At 45.9% G+C, this 25571-nt stretch overlaps 1 protein-coding gene and 1 pseudogene across 1 annotated transcript; both read left to right on the forward strand.

Moving 5' to 3' along the window:
* The first annotated feature begins 329 nt into the window (after positions 1-329).
* On the forward strand, positions 330-1837 carry LOC137648420 (uncharacterized; annotated as a pseudogene).
* A 2616-nt stretch (positions 1838-4453) lies between these two features.
* Positions 4454-6762, forward strand: LOC137648043 (proline-rich protein 36-like). The gene is made up of 3 exons (XM_068380986.1): positions 4454-5225; positions 5274-5926; positions 6019-6762. The coding sequence occupies exons 1-3, from the start codon at positions 4454-4456 to the stop codon at positions 6760-6762; spliced, it is 2169 nt and encodes a 722-aa protein (XP_068237087.1).
* The last annotated feature ends 18809 nt before the right edge of the window (positions 6763-25571 follow it).

Below are 25571 nucleotides of genomic sequence, written 5' to 3' on the forward strand. Positions count from 1 at the left end.
TACAAGCTGGGGTCTGGAAGCGTCAAACGACCTTCACAGCCCACTACCTGCAGGACGTGACCCACAGGAAGCTCGATATGTTCTCTATCGGCCCTGTGGTGGCTGCACAACAGCTGGTCTAACCTCAGGCTCCTTAATGGACAAGTAGCAGAAGGTTGAGGGCATTGTTACCCGGTTTTAGTCTGCATGAATGAAAAAGTATGCCTGGCCCTTACTCATTTCTTCATCCTCCCCTCTCTTGGGGAAAGCAGCATCCTGGATTCTCTGCATAGCTGACCTCAAACCACTGCAGGTAAACCATGCTTCCTTGTGTTACTAGTATTAACCCTTTGACTGCGAAAAGCGAGTATACTCGAAAATTAAAATTTCTCCCTTAACTGCGAAAAGCGAGTTTACCCCACGGCGGCGAAAAAACTTTTTGAATAGCGCCGCCGATACTTTTGACATTCAAGTGTACGCTGAAAACGTTTGCTGTCCAGTAGGTGCTGCCATCTAGTGACCAGAAGACGAAACAAAACGTAAACAAAAACAGGTGTTATCAGCTGATGCGACGAAGTTCACGTTGTTTACAAACATCAGGTTTTAAAGGTATGTATTATTTATTTCAGTAATAATTTATTTATTCTAATTAGTTCTTGAATATAAGTAGACTATAATAAGTCTGATTAAATCATTAAATAAGTGTAAAATATGGTGTAATAGGAGGTAATATGAAGGGCATCTCTTTCAAGCCTAGTAAGCCTATTTAACTGTAAGTTGGCCAACTTCGATTATGTTATGATAGGCTTTGTGTATAGGCCTGGACTTATTATAATGGTAGAATATGATGTATATTACCATAAACTCTAGGCCTAATATCAGTGTCTTCAAATATGTGATAATTTGCGAATTGTAAAGACAAATCATAGGCTACCGGTAGGCTACATACTACTCACCTCTCTCTCTCTCTCTCTCTCTCTCTCTCTCTCTCCTCTCTCTCTCTCTCTCTCTCCTCTCTCTCTCTCTCTCTCTCTCTCTCTCTATATATATATATATATATTATATATATATATATATTATATATATATATATTATATATATATATATATTATATATATATATATATATATATATATATATATATATATATATATATATATATATATATATATATATATATATATATATATATATATATATATATATATATATATATATATATATATATATATATATATATATATATATATGTGTGTGTGTGTGTGTGTGTATATGTATATGTATATGTACAGTATATATATATATATATATATATATATATATATATATATATATATATATATATATATATATATATATATATATATATATATATATATATATATATATATATATATATATATATATATATATGTCTAGTAGCTATAAATGTAATTTCTTTATTAGGGTATGCTAATTTTATTTTTTACTTTCAGGGTCACCTATAATGGCTTCAAAAAGGAAGAGGTGTGCAACACAACGGGAGATTGCTGATATTCTTGCAGAAGAAGACTCGGAAACAGAAGATTTATTTGTACAAAGGGAAGAAGAACTATGTGAGGATTATGAAGCAGACGCAGTTGAAGATGCTGATGAAGAAGTTGAAGATGCTGATGAAGAAGTTGAAGATGATGACTTGAATAAAACACTAACTGATGATTCATGGGTGAATATAAAGAATGTAGGCACAGGTCCTCCAATAAAGGTAAAGTCTATACCAATTTATTCAGAAACTAATAGGGCTGTAAATTTAGATGACTGCACTCCATTTTTATGCTTTTCTAAGTTGTTTCCTAATGAAATATATGATCATGTAGCTGTGGAAACTAACCGGTATGCAGCATACATGATAGAAAAAATGCAACCTTTAGCCCCTCGATCACGGTACAGAGCATGGAGAGATGTGGATGCAGGGGAAATAAAAGCATTTATTGCTATTGAAATTGCAATGGGATTAGTGCACAAAAGTAGTCTAGCAAGCTACTTTTCTAAAAAGTTTTGGCTAACTGAGACACCTGGTTTTTCCAATATAATGTCACGTGACAGGTATGAAATTATCCGTTACTGTCTACATTTTGCAGATAATTCTGTTGATGGTAATGATGACAGACTTTATAAAATAAAACCAATTTTAGACATGGTGAAAGATCTATATTCTAAATATTATGTAAGTGGTAGAGATTTGAGTGTAGATGAAAGTATGGTGAAATTCAAAGGGAGGCTTTTTTTTTCAAGCAGTACATGCCTAAAATGCCTACCAAATGGGGAATTAAGGTTTGGTCTCTCTGTGACTCTAAGACTGGTTATCTGTTGAAATTTGATGTTTACACAGGGAAGGGGCTAGATTCTAATAAAGGCAAAGGACTTGGTGCATCTGTTGTAGAAAATTTGTTTGAAGGCTTTGAAAACAAAGGCCATGTAGTTTACATGGACAGCTTTTTTAGTGGAGTACCCCTTTTTCAAAAACTTCGAAGTAAAGGTACTGGAGCATGTGGGACAGTTCGTCCAAACAGAAAATATTTGCCATCACAGATGAAAAAAGTAAAACCTAAGAAAGGCCAGCTACCAATAATGTGGAAGAGTAAAGATGAGGAATTGGTTGCTGTCGTTTGGCAAGATAGTGGTAGAGTAAATATCCTTTCGAGTGTTGGGGACACAGGTACAGTGAAAAAATCTATTCAATCTAAGAAAGGGGTAAGGGAAGTAGATAAACCATCTTTGCAAGCTCAGTACAATAAATATATGGGAGGGGTAGACCTTTTTGATCAATTCTGCTCAACCTACCCCTTCAATCACCGTAGCAAAAAGTGGTATCAGACACTCTGGCATTTTGTGATTGAAGTTGCTCTTGTAAATTCCAAAATTAGTTACAACTTGCAAAATAGAAAGAAATTGACCCAGGTTGTGTTTAGACAAGAGGTAAAAAAAGGATTGTTAGAAGGATATAACACAAAGCCAAGAAGAAAGAATGTTGTTAGGGACTTGGTGGAAAACAAGCGCTTGGGGGAAAGGCATTTTATTGCTCAGTATGAAAATAAGAAGTACCTACCTAATTGTAGTGTTTGTTCAATATTGCCATCTCAATGTTGCAAAAAAGGAAAGGGGACATGTAAGAGGAAGCAGACATCATATTTCTGTAAACAGTGCCCACAAAACCCTCCTCTTTGTGTTGTCCCCTGTTTTGAAATTTTTCATACTGTGATGAATTATAAGAAAACATGTAAATGTAAGGATGAAAAGAAGTAAATATGTCTTTTTTGTCAATTGTTTGTAATTTTTTCATATTTTTTGTAATAAAATTTTACTTCCATAACTTTTCTGGTTTTATTAACAATTTTTGATATTTTCCAAAATACAACAAAATTTGTACTAGTTTTGAATCAAAATTTAAGTACATAATCATAACAATATTTCAGTATATTTCATTAATTTAGTTATTTTTCATCATAAAAAACATATTCCAACCCATTTTACATGTCAATTGTGATGATATGCAATTTTCGTAATTTTTTTGAAAAAGTACGTTTTTGGGTAAAAATGGTAAAAAATGTGTTAAAAACAAAAAAATATAGAGTTTAAGAGTCAAGAATAGATGGAAAACATTGTTTCCAATATCAGGGGGTACTTAGAAATTAATTTCTACAAACTTCAAAATATGCCGGCAAATTACGTTTTTCGGGGACAAAAATCCTCCCAGCACTACGCAGCCAAAGGGATAAATAATGCTGTCGCGTCCCCCATACCCTGACGAGGTGGTATTGGGAACGTCTTAGCCTAGAATTCCATCTAAAGGACTTCAGGTCAACTTCCTAGGACGAGTCACACTTCATTCCTTCACACACAAGCTTATGTAGGCCGCAAGTTCCTTGCGGAGCAAGGAACTTTCTAGGTGCAGGGACTCCTTATCTCGAGTGCTACACACTCGGATTCTGAGTCCCCGGGCAAAGCCGAAAGCCAGTAAGGTTGGGACTTACCACCCTACCTACGGGTTAAGTCACCCTATGTAAATAGCGTGGTTTGTATTTCGGTTACGGAACAAATGACAAATTTGGAGATAATTTGTATTTTTCCCAACTATACAAACCTTAGCTATTTACACATACTTGCCTGTCAGCCCTGTCCCCCGTGAAGTCCTACCTCTAAGCGAAGTGAATCAGTTCACCGGTGTGTGAGGGGGGAGTGGTAGCTAGCTACCCCTCCCCTACCCCCTCGCTAAAAAATCTAATTGCTCACCTTTTCAGCTACGCTGAAAGTAATACCCTATGTAAATAGCTAAGGTTTGTATGGCTAGGAAAAATACAAATCATCTCCGATTTTGAAATTTTCTCCCTCTGAACATCCTTCGGGGGAGAAGCTAGGTCCAACGGTCTCTCCTGCAAGTGTTTCTTCCCCCCGGGGAGTGCACTAACAGAAACTCCTCTTCGGAGGACCGACGATGGCCTGCCTGCTGCCCCTAGAGGTCGTATTTGCCGTAAGGCTCGTAAGCCTCTTTGTCGTAGGGGCCATCCTTCTCCTCACAAGGGAGTTAGGAGGCGCCTCTTCGACTCCTCGCCTTCGCCGTCCCCCGCAGAGGTTCCTCCTCTTCAGGCTTCGACCGTTTGCTGCTGCTGCGTCCCTGGACCTATCTGCCGACCGTTCGCCGTCTCCTGCCAGACCTTCGGACCTGCCTTCTCCGTTCCTGGCTGCTGACGCAATCTGGGCTCCTTCTCACCCTGTTGTCCAACAGGCACCGGTCCCTTCGGATTATAAGGGGCTTACTCACGAAGTGAGTAAGTCCCTTAAGGGCCAGGTTTCCCCTGTGCTCCACCGTTCTCCTGCGCGCAATAGCGCGCAAGCGCTCTCCTGCTGTATCTCCGTAGACAACGCCCAAGAGACCTCCTGCAGAGACTCACCATCGTTCTCCTGCTCGTCAGCGCTCTCCTGCTCGCCAGCGCTCTCCTGTTCGCCAGCGCTCTCCTGCCCGCCAGCGAACTTCTGCTTGCCAGCGCTCACCTGTGCGCCCTCATCCTTCTACGTGTCATGCGCGCCCACGATCTCCTGCTCGTCAGCGATTGTCTCCTTCTCGCCGGCGATCTTCACCTACTCGCCAGCGATCTCCTCCTGCTCGCCAGCGATCATCCCCTGCTTGCCAGCAATCACCTCCTGCTCGCCAGCGCACACCTGCGCGCCTGCACTTGCCGACGCGCCCACGATCTCCGGATCTGGGCGTAGGAGGAAAGAATCACGTTGATCAGCGTTCGCCTACGCGCCGTCAGATCTCGCCTTTGCACCAGCCATCGCCTACGCGCCACCGCGCCACCGCGCACAGACTCTAGCTGATCGCCCTTCTGCGCTCCCACGCGTTAGGGGAATTTCCCCTGCGCGTGAGCGCTCTCCAAGGTCTCGTCAAGATCCTACGCACCATTGCGCCCGCGAACAGTCCCTTCGCCCTGTGCCTCCTGCTATGCCAGATTGCCGCTGTGTACGCAATCGTTCTCCTGAGCGCCCGCTTCATGGCATAAGCGCCAACGCGCCAGCGAGGACATTTTCCTACCTCCAGACCGACTGCGCCCACGCTTGGACACTTCAGATCGCAGTCGTTCTCTTACGCGCCTTGGGCGCCATCATTCGCCTGCGCACCATTGCTCGCCAACGTGCCATCATCGCTCGCCTGCGCACCATCGCTCGCCAGCATGCCAACGCTCGCCCACGCGCGCCCTTGCCATCGTCTCCGCACGATCTATCGCCCGAGCGCGATTCGGACGGGGTACCATCGCGTGAGCGCCTGCGCGATCAACAACGCGTTCCACAGCGCGGGCTACCGCGCGAGCAACCACGCGAACTACCGCGCGAGCAACCGCAGAGGCACCCACAGGAACAGGCAGGATTGAGAGCAGCCAGATCCTCCTCACGTTCCCCCCCTCCCCCCGCAAGTGCAGACCAGCGCTCTCGCAGGAGGGAGGGAATGTTTCAGACCGGTCCAGGATCCACCCTTCAACCTCTTCTTCCCTTTCCTTTCAGGCAGGTCCGGTAGTAGCATCCACTCCAAAGGATCGCCCGATCCCCTTCCCTTCTTACGGTGTCTCTGACAGTGCCACTGTCAGTAAGCAGCCTTGGTTTGGATCCCTATTCAGAGCTGTCGTCCAGGCCCTTAAGCCTGCCTTTGCTGAAATGGGAGTCAAATCAATGGCGGCTCCGACTCCATTGAAGAGGAAGAGAGGAGTGGATCCAGTGGTGACTTCTCCAAGTGCCAAGTTGGCTCCAAAGACATCCTTGAGGAAGGCTCCTTCTCCCTCCAGACGTTTTCTCCCTTTCCTGCGGACGAGAATTTCCCATCCACAGGTGAGGCGTTCTCCTATCGCACCAATGGGAGAAACCCCACCCCGTGCCGAAGAACCGTCCCGGGTGGACCAAGAGAAGAGCCCTCGGACGTCGCTGTTGGAGTCCTGTATTCCTCCCAGGAGGGAGACTAAGAACTCCAAGACGATTCCCAAGTCCTCCTCCAGGATTCGAACGGAACCTTCAAGACCGGCGGAGAACGTCTACGTGTCCCCCCAAGAAGAGCCTTCGGGGACAGGAGACTTCGCTGCCAGTTCACCAGGAGGTGAGCCACAGGAGTCCGAGCATGCCTTTTGGCAAGTTCTGACCCTGATGAGACATCTCAATAGGATTCCCGATCCTGAGATGCCTCCTTGTGAGGGCAAGGACACGGTCCTAGACCGAGTCTTTGGCATCCAGAAACCTCCGAAGACCAGTGTGGCTTAGCCCTGGTCCCAAGGGGTGAAGAGTGCCAGGGGCAAGGTAGAGGCCCAGCTCTCCGATCTCGCCGGAACGGCTGGCAACAAACTCCTCCCACCTCCTCGAGTCCAGCAGAGGAGGTACTTTAAGATCACAGAGGAGTCTGCTTTATCTCTTCCACTCCCCCACTCTGTGGAAGAGCTGACCAAGGGAGTCCCTCTTGAGGGACTCTCGAGCCGGCAAGTGTCTTTCTCGGCTACGGAGATCTTAAACCATGAGAAGGTTGCGAAGTGTGCCATGCAGGCCACTTCATGGCTAGACTTCTGGCTGGGATCTCTTGGCATCCTGTCGCGATCTGAGGACTTGTCCAAGGAAAGCACCAGGAAGGCCCTGGAAACCTCCCTCCTCTCTGGTACACACCATTGAGTTTCTGGCCCATCAAGTTTCGAACTTGTGAGCCAATACTATTCAAAACGTCGTGATGCGGTGACAGAGAGGTTCCATACGAAGGTTCCAGCAGCCGAGGTAAGCAGGCTCAGACATTCGTCCCTTCTAGGGAAGAATTTATTCGAGCCTAAGGATGTGGAACGGGCAGCCGAGAGGTGGAGGAAGACCAATCAGGACTCCCTCCTACATAGGGCTCTTACATCCAAGCCCTATAAACCTCCGGCACCTCAACAACCTCGCCCTTCCAAGACAACGAAACCGGCAGTGGCAGCGAAGGCGACGGTGTCCAAGCAGCAGCCCTTTCCTGTCAAAGACAAGAAAGGCTGCAGGAAGTCCTCCAGGGGAGGCAGGAATCCTGGAGGGACCGGCCGAGGCCGCAAATGCTAGGATTGGCAGTCCCCCTGCATGTCCACCAGTGGGGGGATGCCTACAAAGTTGCGCGAACAGGTGGCAGTAACTCGGGGCCGATTCCTGGAGGATCTCCGTGATCAGTCAAGGATATCGCATCCCGTTCGTAACATCTCTACCTCCCCTGACAGCGAATCCAGTGTCGTTGGGCTCCTTTGCCATGAGATCGGCAAGGGGCCAAACCCTACGGGCAGAAGTTCAGACCATGTTAAAGAAGGACGCTCTCCAGGAGGTCGTCGACGGCTCCCCAGGCTTCTTCAGTCGACTCTTTCCTGTAAAGAAGGCGTCTGGAGGCTGGAGACCAGTCATCGACCTCTCAGCTCTGAACAAGTTTGTCAAACAAACTCCGTTCAGCATGGAGACAGCGGACACGGTCAGACTTGCAGTGAGACCACAAGACTTCATGTGTACACTGGATCTGAAGGATGCGTACCTCCAGATCCCAGTCCATCCATCTTCAAGGAAGTACTTAAGATTCAGCCTGGACAACAAGATCTACCAGTTCAAGGTGCTGTGTTTTGGTCTCTCCACAGCACCTCAGGTTTTCACCAGGGTGTTCACACTGATTTCTTCGTGAGCACACAGGATCAGCATCCATCGCCTCTGGTATCTGGACGACTGGTTGATCCTGGAAGACTCGGAGTCGAACCTTCTTCAACACCGAGACAAGCTTCTGGGGCTTTGCCAAGATCTGGGGATCTTGGTAAATCTCGAGAAGTCTTCTCTGCTTCCAACTCAATGACTGGTATATCTAGGCATGACATTGGACACCAATCTCCACAAAGCCTTCCCATCAGACGACAGGATAGCAAGGCTGAGAAGGGTCGCAGACCCTTTTCTCAGACGAGAAGAACTCCCAGCCCAATCGTGGTTATGTCTCCTCGGTCAACTCTCCTCTCTGGCCCGTCTAGTTCCAGATGGTCGCCTCAGGATAAGATCCCTGCAATGGCGACTAAAGTCCTGGTGAAATCAAGGTCACGATTCCCCGGACATCTTGGTCCCTATGGGTCCTGCGGAACGGACGGACCTTCAGTGGTGGTTGACAGAGGAAAACCTACGAAAGGGAGTGGATCTTCTCGTCCTCCCCCCGGATTTGATGTTGTTCTCGGACGCCTCAAAAAAAGGGTGGGGGGCCCACGTTCTGAACCACAGGACTTCAGGCCTATGGTCAGAATCAGAAAAGTGCCTCCACATAAATCTGCTAGAGGTGAAGGCCGTATACCTGGCACTTCAACAGTTCCAACAATACCTGGCGGGTCACTCCGTGGTGGTGATGAGCGACAACACCACGGTAGTGGCTTACATCAACAAGCAGGGAGGTACCTTTTCACAACAGCTATCCCATCTTGCAGTAGAGATACTGAGATGGACCGAAGTCCACTCGATTCAACTATCTGCTCGCTTCATTCCAGGCAAGAGGAATGCTCGCCGACAGTTTGAGCAGAGCAACTCAGATAGTGAGTACTGAGTGGTCTTTGGATCATCTAGTAGCCAACAAAGTCCTGACTTTGTGGGGTTCCCTGACGGTGGATCTGTTCATGATGGCCTTGAATTTCAAGCTCCCGCTATACTGCTCCCCGGTACCAGACCCCAAGGCACTCTGGCAAGATGCCTTCCAACAACGGTGGGACAACATAGACGTCTACGCCTTTCCCCCGTTCTGTCTGATGAGAAGAGTACTCAACAAGACCAGACTATCGGTTAACCTTTCAATGACTCTAATAGCTCCGCTATGGCATCATGCAGAATGGTTCCCGGACCTTCTGCAACTCCTGACGGAACTGCCGAGAGAACTCCCTCCTCGACACGAGCTACTCAGACAACCACATGCCAACATTTTCCACAAAGCCGTAGCGTCGCTGCGACTTCACGCCTGGAGACTATCCAGCACCTCCTCAGAGAGAGAGGCTTCGCAACAAGTTGCGGACAGGTTGTCTCGACACCTGCGAAAGTCATCTGCAGGGGTCTACCAGGCAAAGTGGAAAGTCTTTTGTGGTTGGTGTCGTGGAAGGGGTATCTCTCCACACGATGCCACAATTCCAGCAATAGCGGAGTTCCTCGTTTATTTGTGGGAGGAAATGCGCCTTTCAGTCTCGGCAGTGAAAGGCTATCGCGCAGCCTCAAGTCTTGCCTTCAGGCTCAAAGGAGTGGACATTTCTTCCTCGCTGGAACTTTCTTTACTCATACGAAGATATGAGCTTACCTGCCCTCAGTAGGAAGTGAGACCACCTCCATGGAACGAGGTTCGAGTCCTCAGGTCTCTTAAGAGACCTCCGTTCAAACCATTACGCCAGGCTTCTGATCGCCACCTAACTTGGAAGACGGTGTTCTTACTCGCCCTGGCCTCGGCCAAGCAAGTCAGCGAACTTCATGGTCTCTCGTATGACATCGCCCATTCAAGGGGATGGGGGGAGGTAACGTTCAGATTCGTCCTTGAGTTTGTAGCCAAGACTCAGAATCGGTTCGACTCCTTCAGGATCTCGAGTGTCCGTTCTGTAACAGATGACCTAGACCATCTCCTACTGTGTGCAGTAAGGAGTCTGAGGCTCTATCTTAAAAGAACAGGATTCACAGGGTCATATACCATTCCTTGAATCCAGACCCTCCTCTGTCACGTCGCCCTAGGGCACACGATGTCAGGGGCATTGCTACATCCCTGGCATTCAAAAGAAACTACTCTGTGACGCAGGTTCTACAAGCTGGGGTGTGGAAGCATCAGACGACCTTCACAGCCCACTACCTGCAAGACGTGACCCACAGGAGGCTCGATACATTCTCTATCGGCCCTGTGGTGGCTGCACAACAGCTGGTTTAAACCTCAGGCTCCTTAATGGACAAGTAGCAGAAGGTTGAGGGCATTGTTACCCGGTCCTAGTCTGCATGAATGAAAAGGTATGTCTGGCCCTTATTCTTTTCTTCATCTTCCCCTCTCTTGGGGAAAGCAGCATCCTGGGTTCTCTGCACAGCTGACCTCAAGACCTCAAACCACTGCAGGTAAACCATGTTCTGGAGAGGGAGGTCTCAACCTTCCAGACTCACCAGTGGTAGCTTATACACCCCCCTGGAACCCCCCAAGCAGCGGCGCGAGCCCTAAACCAAGCCCCCTCGGCAATGGAAGTCACATTTCTGAAGTTGACTTTGGCACAGAACGTTCTCCTCTTTTCCCTCCCGCTGCTCCCAACACATGTTTGTTGGTTTTCATTATTCTGCACTCAGCAACTAGAGTAATTTCTCAGCCCACGGCTAAAATATGGCTAGGCAAATTCTTACCTCCGTGGAGGTGCATCGGCTTAGTGAAGACTCCAGCGAAGAGGAGAACATAATCAGTAACGAAAAACGAACACAATCGACTGCAGGAAGTGTAATGCCTTCAAATTCTGATATTGTTAATATGTTACTCCAACAGAATCAAACTCTCATGAAAATTATTCAGAAAAGGTAAGGTTTTAAATTCTGTTTACAACGAAAACGTCATATGGAAAGCAGCTGATTTAGACTCATGACTTCACAAATGCAAATGGCGGCCCCCATACGTAAGTTTGTTATGATTTGAATGGTTAGAGCAGGCATTTCCGAACATAGCGTAAGTAGCTTAAGCAAAGCATGTGCATGATTACTACATGAAATAATTGGAGAAAACAAACTAAATACTCCAATTTATATATATAACAAAATTATAACTAGGTATACAAAACAAATTGCTTGCCTGACACATCAAAAGCACGCAGCTTAATAGGCAGTATGCTAGACTACAGGTAAGTTAGGCTGTTCGAGTTTACATTTCTCACTTTAAACCTATCGACACTAGCCTAGGCCCTGGGGGGCGATCTGCTAAGGGTTACATATGAGGCAGGTCTAGATTATTAATAATAACAGATATAAACTTAACATTCACTCAAATATGGCACTGAATTAACCTAAGAGGGCTATTTGAGTCGTGAACCCCATTGCCTGTTTTCAGCCTTCTAGGTCCGCTGCTTTCCATATTTACTATACCTGTTGAACAAGCATTTAAATTAATCTATGGTAAATAAATCACTGATATTAAAACATTCATCTCGGCAGAAGTGGTTCACCTGCTAAAAAGAATGAGGCTCCCCCTCCTACTAAGCGCTCGAGACGATCACCTGAATTACCTGAAAGTGCAATTTTCAATATTAATCTTACCCGATAATCATGTAGCTGTCAACTCCGTTGCCCGACAGAATTCTACGGAAGGGATACGCCAGCGATCACTATACAAGAAGGGGGTGTACTCACCAGCGCCACCTGTGGCCAGGTACTGCAGTACTTCTTGTTGACACCACCTCAATTTTTCCTCTGTCGTGCTTCCGGCAAGACCTACATGGATACGCTTATAATTTTGGAGTCTTTGTTCACGGTTTTGGTGAAGTATTGCTCTAAGATTTCAGCTTTCGCTATACAGGAAACTTGTCTCTTAGCTTAGATAGCTTTTAGATTGATTTTGATTAATGGTTAACGATCTTTTGCTTTAATTTGGAATCCCCCCTTGACTGTTCTCTGATTCAAGATGTCCGACCATTCTCAAGCTCCTCCCCAAAGACGATGTAGGACTTGTATTAGGCGTATTCCGAAGGCCTCGGTTGATCCTCACACCGTTTGTTCCGACTGTAGGGGAAAATCCTGTCAGTTGGAAGATCGATGTGAGGAATGCGCCGAACTTTCGGAACTTGATTTTATTCGATTCCTCAAGTATACCACTAAGTTAGAGAGAGAGAGAGTTAGGAGGAGTTCGGCTCGCTCTTTACTTTATTCCTCACCCCATGATCCTCAACCTTTTCCTCACCCTGTAGTGGCTACCCCCGAACCTACTATTTGTGCTCAGCCTGATATGTCTGATGTTTTACGTGCCATTCAGGCTTTAGGTGATAAAGTGGAGTCGGTAGTGAGTGACCACAAGTTCCTCTTGGCAGACGTCAAGGAACTTAAAGTGAAAAGTGCAGTGGGAAGTGGTAGTGCCAGTGCTGTGCCTAGTGCTAGTGTCAGTGTCAGTGTTGTGCGTGAGGATACTTCTGTGCGTGCCAGTCGTCCTCCCAGTCCGGGACCTCTTGCAAGCTCCCAAGCCCAGGGGAGAAGCAATGTCGAAGGGCAAAAGGGTTCGGCAGGCCTTGATCGGCGCACAGCAGTATCCTCAGTGGTTGCGGGCGTATCTTATAGAGATCGTCACTTCCACTCTCAGACGATTGAGCCCTTATTTTCCTCGTCTGCAGAAGAATTTTCGGGGAGAAAACGCTGGACTCAGGTCTCAAAACCTCTTAAGCGTAAAGTCCAGACCGCGCGAGTTCAACAGCCCGGGTGTAGTCATTGGGCTAGCTCTGACTCGCCGCAGTCATCAGGTGACTGCACGCCTCCTAAGAGAGGTAAGGCGATGCCTCAACAGACCTCAACTTCTGTTAAAGCTTTGCCTCAACAGACCTCAACGTCTGTTGATCCTAAGATGGCTTTGCTGCAGTCTATGCAGTCGCAGCTTGCGGTTTTGATGCGTGAGTTTCAGGCAGAGAAGGTTACACCTCCTCCTGCGAGCGCTCCTCCTCCTCTACGCAGTCCAATCTGCCAGACGTACGAGGTTGAGGTTCCTCAAGCTACCTCCATGCGTGAGCTACCGCGTTGGGAGTTGCCAGATACCAGCGCTGGGCAGCAACCTCCACCTTCCTTGAGGCAGGAAACTCTTACCACGCGGCAATCTCCTCAACAATGGGGACAGGAGTCTTATGCCTTACAACAACCTCCTCTACCCTTGAGGCAGGAGTTTCTTGCAGTACGACCTTCCTCGAGGCAGCAACCTCTTGAGGTACGACAACCTCTACCATCCTTGAGGCAGCCACCTCAGCTCTCGCAGCAGCTACCTCCACTTTCCTCGAGGCGAGAACCTCAACTCTCGAGGCAAGCACCTCAAGAACCTCAACTCGTGAGACAGGAGCCTCGTTCTGCGCAGCCGCCACCTCAGCTCTCGCAGCAGCCACCTCAAGAACCTCAACTCGTGAGACAGGAACCTCTTACTGCGCAGCCACCTCAACCCTTGAAGCAAGCGCAACTCTTGAGACAGGAACCTCATGCTATGAGTCAGCCACCTCAACGCATGCATCTACCACTTTCTCCTCAGCTTGAGCAGTCTATACAGCCTGAGCCTCAGGTTTTACAACAGTCGCCTCTCACCACGCTTGCTCCTCAGACCCCCGCAGAGCCTCCTTCATCCCAGCCTCATGACTTTGTCATTACCAGCCCTCATCCTCTTCAACAGAGACTTGAGGATGAATCCGCAAGTGTATATGCACCCGCTTTTCAGGATTCTGCCATTCAGCATACCGCTGTAAATTTTCCTCTCGCTTCTCAACCCTCAGGTGATGAGGTTTCTGAGGATGAAGCTGCGCACCTGGATGATCCCTCTTCTGACGTGGAGGAACCCAAGTCGTTACCACCCTCCATTGACTTTCGCAAGGTCCTGGCTCTTTTCAGAGAAGTTTACCCGGATCACTTTGTTTCTGCTACCCCTCGCTCTCCTCCATCAGAGTTTTCTCTAGGCATGCAACCTGTTAAGTCTGCCTACACTAAGCTCGTCTTCGCTAGATCTTCTAAGAGAGCTTTGAGAATGTTAGGGGATTGGTTGCAGTCCAAGCAGCAACTAGGAAAGACGTCATTTATGTTTCCACCTCCTAAGCTGACTTCTAAGGCGGGCGTCTGGTATGCCACAGGTGAGGAACCAGGCTTGGGGATCCCTGCCTCTGCCCAGGCTGACTTCTCAAGTTTGGTTGACTCTCCACGAAGGTCGGCTATGAGGCGCTCTAAGGTCTGCTGGACCTTTTCTGACTTGGACCACTTCTTAAAGGGAGTCTTTCGCGCCTTTGAAATTTTTAATTTTCTCGACTGGTGCCTGGGGGCCTTGAGCAAGAAGACTGCCCCATCTGACAAGGACTCGGCCATGCTTATAATGTCCTGTATGGATAAAGCAATTCGCGATGGTTCCGGCGAACTTGCCTCCATGTTTGTTTCGGGAGTACTCAAGAAAAGGGAACAACTTTGCTCCTTCCTTTCCACTGGTATCACCTCTTGTCAGAGGTCTCAGTTACTTTTTGCTCCTCTTTCTAAGTTCCTGTTTCCTGAGGATCTTATCAAGGAATTGTCTGCGGCTCTTATTCAGAAGGACACTCATGACCTTGTGGCCTCTTCAGCACGGAAGGCTAAGGTTGCTCCTTCGGTTCCTAGAACTTACCGCACCCCAGTGGCCGATACTCCTGCTACCAGATTTATTCCGCCCTTTCGTGGCAGAGCCCCCAGCCGAGGAAGTACCCGCCCAGACGGTTTCAGGGGCAGGTCCAAGAAAGGTGCCAAGCCTTCGAAAAGCAAACATTGACTCTCCTCCTCTCCAGACAGCTGTAGGAGCCAGACTCAAGATCTTCTGGCAAGCTTGGGAAAGAAGAGGTGCAGACGCCCAGTCTGTCAAGTGGCTAAGGGAGGGTTACAGGATACCATTCTGCCGCAATCCCCCTCTGACCACTTCTCCCATCAACCTCTCTCCCAACTACAAGGAAAAGGACAAGAGGCTAGCGTTACATCAAGAGGTGTCGCTCCTGTTACAGAAGGAGGCAGTGGTGATAGTCCGGGATCATCAATCCCCGGGCTTCTACAATCGTCTCTTTCTGGTGGCCAAGAAGACAGGGGGTTGGAGACCGGTGCTGGACGTCAGCGCGCTCAATGCTTATGTCACCAAGCAGACGTTCACTATGGAGACGACGAAGTCGGTCCTAGCAGCGGTCAGGCAGGAGGACTGGATGGTCTCGTTGGATCTGAAAGACGCTTACTTTCACGTTCCCATTCATCCAGACTCCCAACCTTTCCTGAGATTTGTTTTTGGAAAGGTTGTGTACCAATTCCAAGCCCTGTGTTTTGGCCTAAGCACGGCACCTATGGTGTTTACGCGACTGATGAGGAATATTGCGAAATTCCTCCACTTGGCGGACATCAGAGCCTCCCTTTATTTAGACGACTGGCTGTTAAGAGCCCCCACAAGTCGTCGCTGTCTGGAGAGTCTCAATTGGACTTTGGACTTGATCAAGGAACTGGGTCTTTTGGTCAACTTAGAAAAGTCCCAGCTTATTCCTTCCCAAACCATCGTTTACCTGGGAATGGAGATTCGGAGTCAAGCTTTTCGGGCTTTTCCGTCGGCCCCAAGAATCAGCCAAGCCCTAGAGTGCATTCTGAGCATGCTGAAGAGGAACAGATGCTCGGTGAGACAGTGGATGAGTCTAACAGGGACCCTGTCATCGTTAGCCCTGTTCACCGAGTTAGGGAGACTCCACCTCCGCCCCCTTCAATACCATCTAGCAGCTCACTGGGACAAGAATATGACGCTCGAGGCGGTCTCTATTCCTGTTACCAAAGAGATGAAGACCACTCTCATGTGGTGGAAGACCAACATCCTTCTCAAGGAGGGTCTATCGTTAGCTGTTCAGACCCCCAATCTTCATCTCTATTCGGACGCATCAGACTCGGGCTGGGGCGCGACCTTGGACGGACAGGAATGCTCGGGAACATGGAACAAGGAACAGGAAACGCTTCACATCAATTGCAAGGAGTTGCTGGCAGTTCATCTGGCCTTAATGAACTTCAAGTCCCTCCTGCTAAACAAGGTGGTGGAGGTGAACTCCGACAACACCACAGCCTTGGCATACATCTCCAAGCAGGGAGGGACCCATTCGAGGAAGCTGTACGAGATAGCAAGGGACCTCCTCATTTGGTCAAGAAGTCTAAACCTCACACTGGTAACGAGGTTCATACAGGGCAATATGAATGTCTCGGCAGATCGCCTCAGCAGGAAAGATCAAGTCATCCCCACGGAATGGACCCTTCACAAGAGCGTGTGCAACAGACTTTGGACCTTGTGGGGTCAGCCAACGATAGATATGTTCGCCACCTCCATGACCAAGAGGCTCCCTTTGTACTGTTCCCCAGTTCCAGACCCAGCAGCAGTTCACGTGGATGCTTTTCTGCTGGATTGGTCCCATCTCGAGCTATATGCATTCCCGCCGTTCAAGTTCATCAACAGAGTCATTCAGAAGTTCGTCTCTCACGAAGGGACACGGCTGACGCTGGTTGCTCCCCTTTGGCCTGCAAGAGAATGGTTCACAGAGGTACTACAATGGCTGGTCGACGTTCCCAGGACTCTCCCTCTAAGAGTGGACCTTCTACGTCAACCTCACGTAAAGAAGGTACACCCAAACCTCCACGCTCTTCGTCTGACTGCCTTCAGACTGTCGAAAGACTCGCTAGAGCTAGAGGCTTTTCGAAGGAGGCAGCCAGGGCGATTGCCAGAGCAAGGAGGATATCCACTCGTAGAGTCTATCAATCCAAGTGGGAAGTCTTCCGAAGCTGGTGCAGAGCCAATGCAGTTTCCTCTACCAATACCTCTGTAACCCAAGTTGCTGACTTCCTGTTACATCTTAGGAATGTTAGATCTCTTTCGGCTTCTACGATCAAAGGGTACAGAAGTATGTTGGCTTCAGTTTTCCGCCACAGAGGCTTGGATCTTTCCTCCAACAAGGATCTACAGGACATCCTTAAATCTTTCGAGACCTCTAAAGAACGTCGCTTGTCCACTCCAGGCTGGAATCTAGACGTAGTCTTAAGGTTCCTTATGTCTCCTAGATTTGAACCTCTCCAGTCAGCCTCTTTCAAAGACCTTACTCTCAAAACTCTTTTCCTCGTCTGCCTTGCAACAGCCAAAAGAGTTAGTGAGGTTCACGCCTTCAGCAGGAACATAGGATTCACATCCGAAACAGCAACATGTTCCTTACAGCTCGGATTTTTAGCAAAAAATGAACTTCCTTCACGTCCTTGGCCTAGATCGTTCGAAATTCCTAGCCTTTCCAACATGGTGGGTAACGAGCTAGAGAGAGTTCTTTGCCCTGTCAGAGCTCTAAAGTACTATCTTAAAAGGTCAAAACCTATACGAGGACAATCAGAGGCCTTATGGTGTGCCATCAAGAAACCTTCGATGCCTATGTCCAAAAACGCAGTTTCGTATTATATAAGGCTTCTGATTAGAGAAGCTCATTCTCACATGAAGGATGAAGACCTTGCTTTGCTGAAGGTAAGGACCCACGAAGTGAGAGCTGTAGCCACTTCGATGGCCTTTAAACAGAACCGTTCTCTGCAGAGTATTATGGATGCAACTTATTGGAGGAGCAAGTCAGTGTTTGCATCATTTTATCTCAAAGATGTCCAGTCTCTTTACGAGAACTGCTACACCCTGGGACCATTCGTAGCAGCGAGTGCAGTAGTAGGTGAGGGCTCAGCCACTACATTCCCTTAATCCCATAACCTTTTTTAACCTTTCTCTTGAATGCCTTTATTGTTGTTTTTGGGTTGTTACGGTAGGCTAAGAAGCCTTCCGCATCCTAGTTGATTTGGCGGGTGGTCAATTCGTTCTTGAGAAGCGCCTAGGTTAGAGGTTGTGTAGAGGTCCTTTAGTATGGGTTGCAGCCCTTTATACTTCAGCACCTTAGGGTTGTTCAGCCTCCTAAGAGGAACGCTGCGCTCAGTAAGGAAGACGAACTTATTAAAGGCAGAGTAATGGTTCAAGTCGACTTCCTTACCAGGTACTTATAATTTCATTGTTATTTTGAATAACTGATAATATGAAATACGGGATACTTAGCTTCTTGATATACATGTACACTGGTTTTCACCCACCTCCCTGGGTGTGAATCAGCTACATGATTATCGGGTAAGATTAATATTGAAAAATGTTATTTTCATTAGTAAAATAAATTTTTGAATATACTTACCCGATAATCATGATTTAATTGACCCAGCCTTCCTCCCCATAGAGAACCAGTGGACCGAGGAAAAATTGAGGTGGTGTCAACAAGAAGTACTGCAGTACCTGGCCACAGGTGGCGCTGGTGAGTACACCCCCTTCTTGTATAGTGATCGCTGGCGTATCCCTTCCGTAGAATTCTGTCGGGCAACGGAGTTGACAGCTACATGATTATCGGGTAAGTATATTCAAAAATTTATTTTACTAATGAAAATAACATTATTACAAATATTATTTACCATATCTACAGTATATAAAATCATACAGTACATACTGTATGTAGCAAAGCAGGAAAACAATTTACGAGAGAGAGAGAGAGAGAGAGAGAGAGAGAGAGAGAGAGAGAGAGAGAGAGAGAGAGAGAGAGAGAGAGAGAGAGAGAGAGAGAGAGATTGTTTTACGTACGTAAATGTAAATTTTAAACAAAAAAAATATGATAGGTTACAACATGTATACTCTTCAGACTTTAAAACCTTCCCTTTAACTTAATGCATACAGTACTAAACTAAAACAGGCACAAATATTAAAATGTTAGAATATTAAAGTAAAAAATAAAGATTGTTACTGTACTCACCACGAAAGAAGTTCAAGAAAAACTTGAATGATGATGGCGATGAATTTGCTGCACAGTAGAAATGATGATGATGAAGCTGATGATGTCTTCTACTGTGCAGCCAATGATAGTATTTTACGTCTCTTCAGACGGAGGTGTCTTTTCCTGGGACACCTCTTCAACTTCTTCAATTTCTTCCGAAGGCGTACTAGCAGGAGGAACTGGCTCTTTTTTGCGAGGCTGGAAGAACATTGTGATCGGAAGTTGCTGCCGCTGCTTCTTTTTTCGCTCTAAGAGCATCCTTTAGGGAGTCATGATGTCATCGACCTTGTTGGAAAATTGCATAGACCGAACCATATCCTCGTCCCACTCTTGCAACATTTCTTTCGCCTGCTTCATTTGGTTGCAGAACTTGGCAAGCCGATCTAATGTTAAGCCCATTTCTTCGACATTTTCTTGGGTCTCTTCCTGCGTTTCACTCTCTTCTTCACTTGCCGATTTCGTCAGGTCTTCTAGGTCTGCGTCAGTTAGCGGCTGGGAATGGCAGTCCAACAACTCGTCGACGTCTTCAGTCGTCATGTCGCCAAACCCGTCACCTCCAATTATGGCAGCCAACTGCACAGATTTGCGTATTGCAGAGTGTTGGATTTCAGACGGAGTAAATCCCTCGTCGTCGTAAACAATCTGGGGCCACAACTTCTTCCAGCTCGCATTCATGGTTGCAGGTTTCATCTCTTGCAGTGCCTTCTGAATATTCTTCAGGCACGTGGCTATGGTGTACTGCCGCCAGTACGCCTTCAAGTTAAAATCTTCATCCTCATCATCTTGGGCAGCATCCACACACGCAACGAGGTCCGCCAAGGTATTCTTCGTGTAGAGGGCCTTGAACGCCCTGATAACCCCCTGGTCCATCGGTTGAATTAATGACGTGGTGTTGGGTGGCAGGAACTCACCTGAACGCCCTCACGCGACAGGTCAGTTGCGTGTCCACCAGCGTTATCCATAAGGAGAAGGATCTTGAATGGCAAGCCCTTCTCTAAGAGATATTCACTGACTTGCGGGATGAAACACTGGTGGAACCAGTTGGAGGTCAGCATCTTCGTAATCCATGCTTTTGGATTATGCATCCAGTACACAGGAAGGAGATTCTTGTTTCTATTTTTCAAAGCGCAAGGATTTTTCAACTTATAAATAAGCCCCGGCTTTAGCAAAAATCCAGCAGCATTGCCACACATCACGAGGGTAATGCGATCCTTGAATGCTTTAAAGCCAGAGGCTTTGGCTTCTTCTTTGAACAGGAAAGTTCGCGACGGCATTCTCTTCCAAAACAAGCCGGTCTCATCCATATTAAAGACTTGTTCCGGCTTGTATCCACCTTCGGCGATAATATTCTTGAACGTCTGGTTCACGTAAGTTTCAGCAGCACCAGTGTCAGCGGAAGCAGCCTCGCCATGCAGGGAAACGCTTTTCAGGGCGAAGCGTTTCTGAAACTTCGCGAACCATCCTTTGCTAGCGGAAAAATGTTTCTGACACTGGGAATCAGTGGATGTTTCCTGGTTGAGGTTCATCTACATCATCATCTTCTTCAGCATGGTCGCCATCGTCGTCTTGAGTTTCCTTTGCCGCAAAATCCTCATACAAGCTCAAAGCCTTTGTTCGGATGGTGTTCGTATCCAAGGCTATGTTCTTCTTTCGGCAGTTGGCAATCCACACAGCTAAAGCACCTTCCATGCGTACGATCGTTTTATTACGCGTGGTAACGACTCGCTTCGCTGATCTGGTAAAGGTGATTGCAGCCGTCTTTCTAATGTTCGCCTTGTCCTTCTTGATATAGCGAATGGTGGTTTCATTGATTCCAAAATGGCGGGCTGCGGATGCAAAACTTCTACCGTCTTTTAACATATCGAGAAGCGTCACCTTCTCAGCAATCGTCATCATCCTTCGGTGGCGTTTAGGCTCACTACCAGCCTTAGTAGAAGCAGAATGCTTGGGAGGCATTGTACAGTAGGGTTTAACAGAAAGTTCAACAAAAAGTTCAACTTAAAACAGTCACGCACAGCACAGATTAAAGTTCACAAACTTAACGTCCACACAGCGATACGGCGGGAGAGAAAGTGGCCGCGAAAACCTAGATGCTGGAAGTTGGAGATGTGGGCAAAACGCCAATCACAGGCTAGATAACAAAACTTGAGTTCTGATTCGTCATCTATCAGCGCTTGAACCAATCACAACCCGTCTTATATGCTACGTAGGTTACCAATTCAAAGTACAAGATACCCTGCGTATACTGTACAGTAATAATAATAATAATAATAATAATAATAATAATAAATAATGATACTGTAATGATAATAATAATAATAATGATGATAATAATAATAATAATAATAATAATAATAATAATAACAATAATAATTTTAATAACAACAACAATAATAATAATAATAACAATAATAATAATACAGCTTTACGTACGCTATTTTACGCTCTTTTAGGATGTGTGTCTCTCTCTCTCTCTCTCTCTATCTCTCTCTCTCGTACGCTTATTCGAAATGTGATTTTTGCAACAAAGAATATTATTGGATGCAGTACTACGTACGTATACATACATAAGATTCATGGAAAAGAAGCACATCCATTACATTTGTAGTACAGTAGTAGCCATCAGCAGCCTTACACCATTCTAATATGGTATGACTGCATCTGATTTGCGTTTCATGTTCGATTTAATTTTACTACGTACTGTATACAGTACTGAATTATCGTATGATCACATTCTCTTTTCGTGTTTTATTTCTTTCTGTGCTTAATTATATGTCATATGTAATGCAATGAACAATCAGTAAGAGGAGATATTACTACAGTATTAATGGAATTACAGGTAACGAAATATCGTATTTGGGGTCTTCAGATACCGCGGTATTTTCGAAATTTCCGGAAAATCCGCGATATGCATATATACAGTATATGGGTTATGAAAAAAATCTGCTAAGTGGTGAATCCGCGATGGTCGAACCGCGAAGTAGCGAGGGTTCACTGTACTTTGAATAATGTATCCTAACAGCGTAAGGCTATCGGAGGCGGCTTAGGTGCGATAGATCTGAGTCTTCGGATCCTGACAATTATGAAATTTAACTTGTATCCGTGGACGCTGTTCACACGAATGTATATTTTCATCATTATGAGGTGACAAAAATTACAATTTGATACATTATCCAGGATGGATGGCATATATATATATAACGGATTTTGAGCGAAGCGAAAAATCTGTTTTTGGGTGAGATAGCCATGTCGTCATGATGGAAGTTCCTTCATTAGTAGCTTCCTAGGTTATATGTGACTACAGTGATATATCCCAGAGAATTTACCGAAGGTACCCAGAATTCTAACTCCTGGAGCGAATATCCCTTAAAATTTTAAGAAGGGATATCGCCTAAGGACGTAATGGCACACCTCATAGCAATCTGCACCCCAGATAGAGTTTTACGTTCGAGGAGGTGTGGCAAAAATAAAAGGGGGGCCCTTCAAAGGCCATCCCCGTTCCCTACTACTATCGATAGTACAACAGCGCCATCCCTACGATAGTGGCCATTCCATGTAGCATTGAGCATAGGCTGTTACAGATACAGTACTACGGGAGGGAAACTGAAGATCTCTTCTACAGAAGAGATGGGTGGGTCCATCAGGACGACATGGCTATCTCACCCAAAAATAGATTTTTCGCTTCGCTCAAAATCCGTTTTTGGGGCTCAAGCCATGTCGTGCTGATGGAAGCATACCAGAGCATTAATGTATCTGTGGATTTTCCATCAGTGCCTTAACCTTATATTAACCTTTTCAATGGTCATACTGACCATATGAGACTAGTGACAATACCGTTATATGTCATCATCACTAATCATAAACAATGTTAGTGCTTCCTGCCTCCTACAGGGAAGAGTCATCTAGACAGTTGAAAAGGGATTTCAAGGTTAACATAAAAAGTATGACCAAACTTAGGTACACACTGAATATACAAAAAGTCTCAAGTTGTATATTTGGCCAAAATGACATCAGTGTCTCTTATGTCTAACCTTTGATGAATACAAATATGTGAAGGATGCATTCTAGGTAGATAAAAAGTCTGGCATGTTTAGATACAATTGTCTGGCGAAGGTGGACGCACTACATTCTAATAGACATTTATTTCTAATAAATGACTACAAGAGATGGTTAACAAAACGAATATAGTCTGACAATGTTATTACACCTGAAACGAGTACAGGAATCGTATTTCTTTCTTGAAGGAATGAAGTCAAGAAATGCCACTCTTAGATTGAAGAGAAGATAAACGATAATTGCTCTTCATAATACCTTTACTGGTTACCATTAACTGCCCTATGTACTTCGTACACCGGCACTAGAGCTATCTGTATAATTCCACACCTGGGATTTAGAACAGAGCTAGTGTTACCATGGTAACACTTAAATAAAAGAAGACATACTTAAAAAGGATGACTTCCACTCCCCTTAACTGACAGTCTCAGTCAATTATCTGTTCATCGTAGAATAAACGGCAGAGTAAATAAGTTACCTGACGTCACCACATATTGCTTCAGATCATGGACTAGCATAACATAGTGTTTGTAGAACATCCTGGATGATTCTTATCCAGTGCATGTCTGAGGACCAGTGAGGACACAAACTAAAAATAGTTTATCACAAAAATAAGGGGGCAGGTTTTAATACACACTACCTGCCGCCACTACAAAGTGTTTCAGTTCATGCACTTGTTTTGCATAGTGTTTGTAAAACACTCTGGATGATTTCCATCCAGTGTATAAACGCAGACGCTCAAAGTCCATGTACTGAAAGAAGTTCAGTGATGAAGCAATCTTTCTCGGATCATGACTTGCGAGAGTACTGTCTGGATCCGCTCTACGAATAAAGTAGGTGAGCTTTGCCCTTAGTTGATTTAGAGATAAATTTGATCCCGAAGTTTCTCCTTTAAAGAGCTGTTCTCCCCTGAAGTCTGAAGTTCTACGAAGATAGACCTTTAGACACTCTACAGGACATAGAGAGACATCTTCCTTCAGAGGACAGATTCTCCAGGGACCCCACCTCTTAGTGGGTAGCTCGTTTTTAGCGAAAAATGATGGATCAGGAAAGAGATTCAGGTCTCCTAAATCTGTGAACTGAATGTGGCCCTCATCTCTTGATAGAGCCACTATTTCACTAACTCTAGCCCCAGAGGCTATTGCGAACAGGAAAATAACCTTTTTGGTTAGATCCTTAAGAGAACAATCTTCATTGTTCACCGATGAGGCATAATGTAAGATCTTGTCCAAAGACCAAGAGATGGGCTTTGGTGGTGCTGCAGGCCTAAGTCTAGCACATGCTTTCAGAATCCTGTTAAAGATTTCATTTGCCAGATCCACTTGGAAGGCATATAGGAGAGGTCTAGTCAAGGCCGATTTGCACGTATTTATCATATTGGCCGCCAACCCCTGACTATGAAGGTGGACAAAGGACAGACAGAAGTTCACAGAAATTTCTTTCGGTCCTTTTGATTTAACAAACTCCACCCACTTCTTCCAGGAAGACTCATATTGTCTTCTAGTAGACTTAGCCTTGTATTCTTCTAAGAATTCTATATTGCCTTCTGAGATCCCAAACCTCTTTCTAACCGCTAGGGCAAGAAATTCGTGAAATGAGGGGTTTGGGTTCTCCGTTATAAACCTAAGGCAGTTTATTTTTTAATCTTCAGAAATATAGCTAGGATCGGAACTAGGACCGGCCTCATCTAGTCTATCAGCCTCATTAGAGGATCCACGTAAGGGGCTATTTAACGAGGTACTATCTTGAAGATGCTCGTGATGAAAAGATCGAGCTGCAGTTCCCATCTGGGATGGAATATGTCTGCGTCCATGGACCATTCCAGCTCTATCTCCTTGGATTGAGATAAGAGTAATCACCGTCACCTCGTGGATCAGATGTAAGTGAACTGCTGTTAGGTGCCATTCCTTTAAGAAAGGGATGGGTAACTTCACCAGAACTGTACGAGATGTTCGATTGTGAAGTCATATTTGATCTCTTCAAGCATTTGATGCATGTTTTCTCCAGACCCTTAACGCATCCTTCCAATGTGCTCATTGTACAAGGTCTGTCAGAATTGCGAACCAGGGAAAGTTTAGCGTTTTCCCTTGCTAGCGTTTCGGGAATCTGATCGATCAGCCGAGTCTCTTGACGGACCTTGTGAGCTCCTTTTAAATCCCCCAGAGGAAATTGAGTTGATGTGACTGAAAGCTTTGATGGTTTCTTAGCCATCGAAACCATAGATCTGGAGAAAGTCGAGACTTCTAGAGGCAAATCTTGCATCTGCGATGTCCCGGGAACCGGGTCATCTATATGAAAATACTTAAGACTGTGAGTCTGATACGTATCTATTCTAGGATGAATATTACTCTTCGTGACATGAATCCTAGATAGGAGGAAGGGGGGTGGTTGGCTGGAAGGTTCCGGGGGACACCTTTCAGGTCTGGTAAGACTACGAACACCCTTAATTGGAACAAGGTCCATATGTTCAGAAGGATTAACATTCGGAACTTGTAG

Source organism: Palaemon carinicauda, chromosome 10 (genome assembly GCF_036898095.1).
Source record: "Palaemon carinicauda isolate YSFRI2023 chromosome 10, ASM3689809v2, whole genome shotgun sequence".
NCBI classification, from domain to species: Eukaryota; Metazoa; Arthropoda; class Malacostraca; order Decapoda; family Palaemonidae; genus Palaemon; species Palaemon carinicauda.

Excerpts from the sequence above, each read along its gene's own strand:
- LOC137648043 (XM_068380986.1), top strand. The coding sequence starts at position 4,454 with ATGGCCTGCCTGCTGCCCCTAGAGGTCGTATTTGCCGTAAGGCTCGTA. Across the intron at positions 5,226-5,273 it reads CACGATCTCCGGATCTGGGC|ATCTCGCCTTTGCACCAGCC; the intron begins GTAGGAGGAAAG and ends ACGCGCCGTCAG. Across the intron at positions 5,927-6,018 it reads CACGTTCCCCCCCTCCCCCC|GCAGGTCCGGTAGTAGCATC; the intron begins GCAAGTGCAGAC and ends CTTTCCTTTCAG.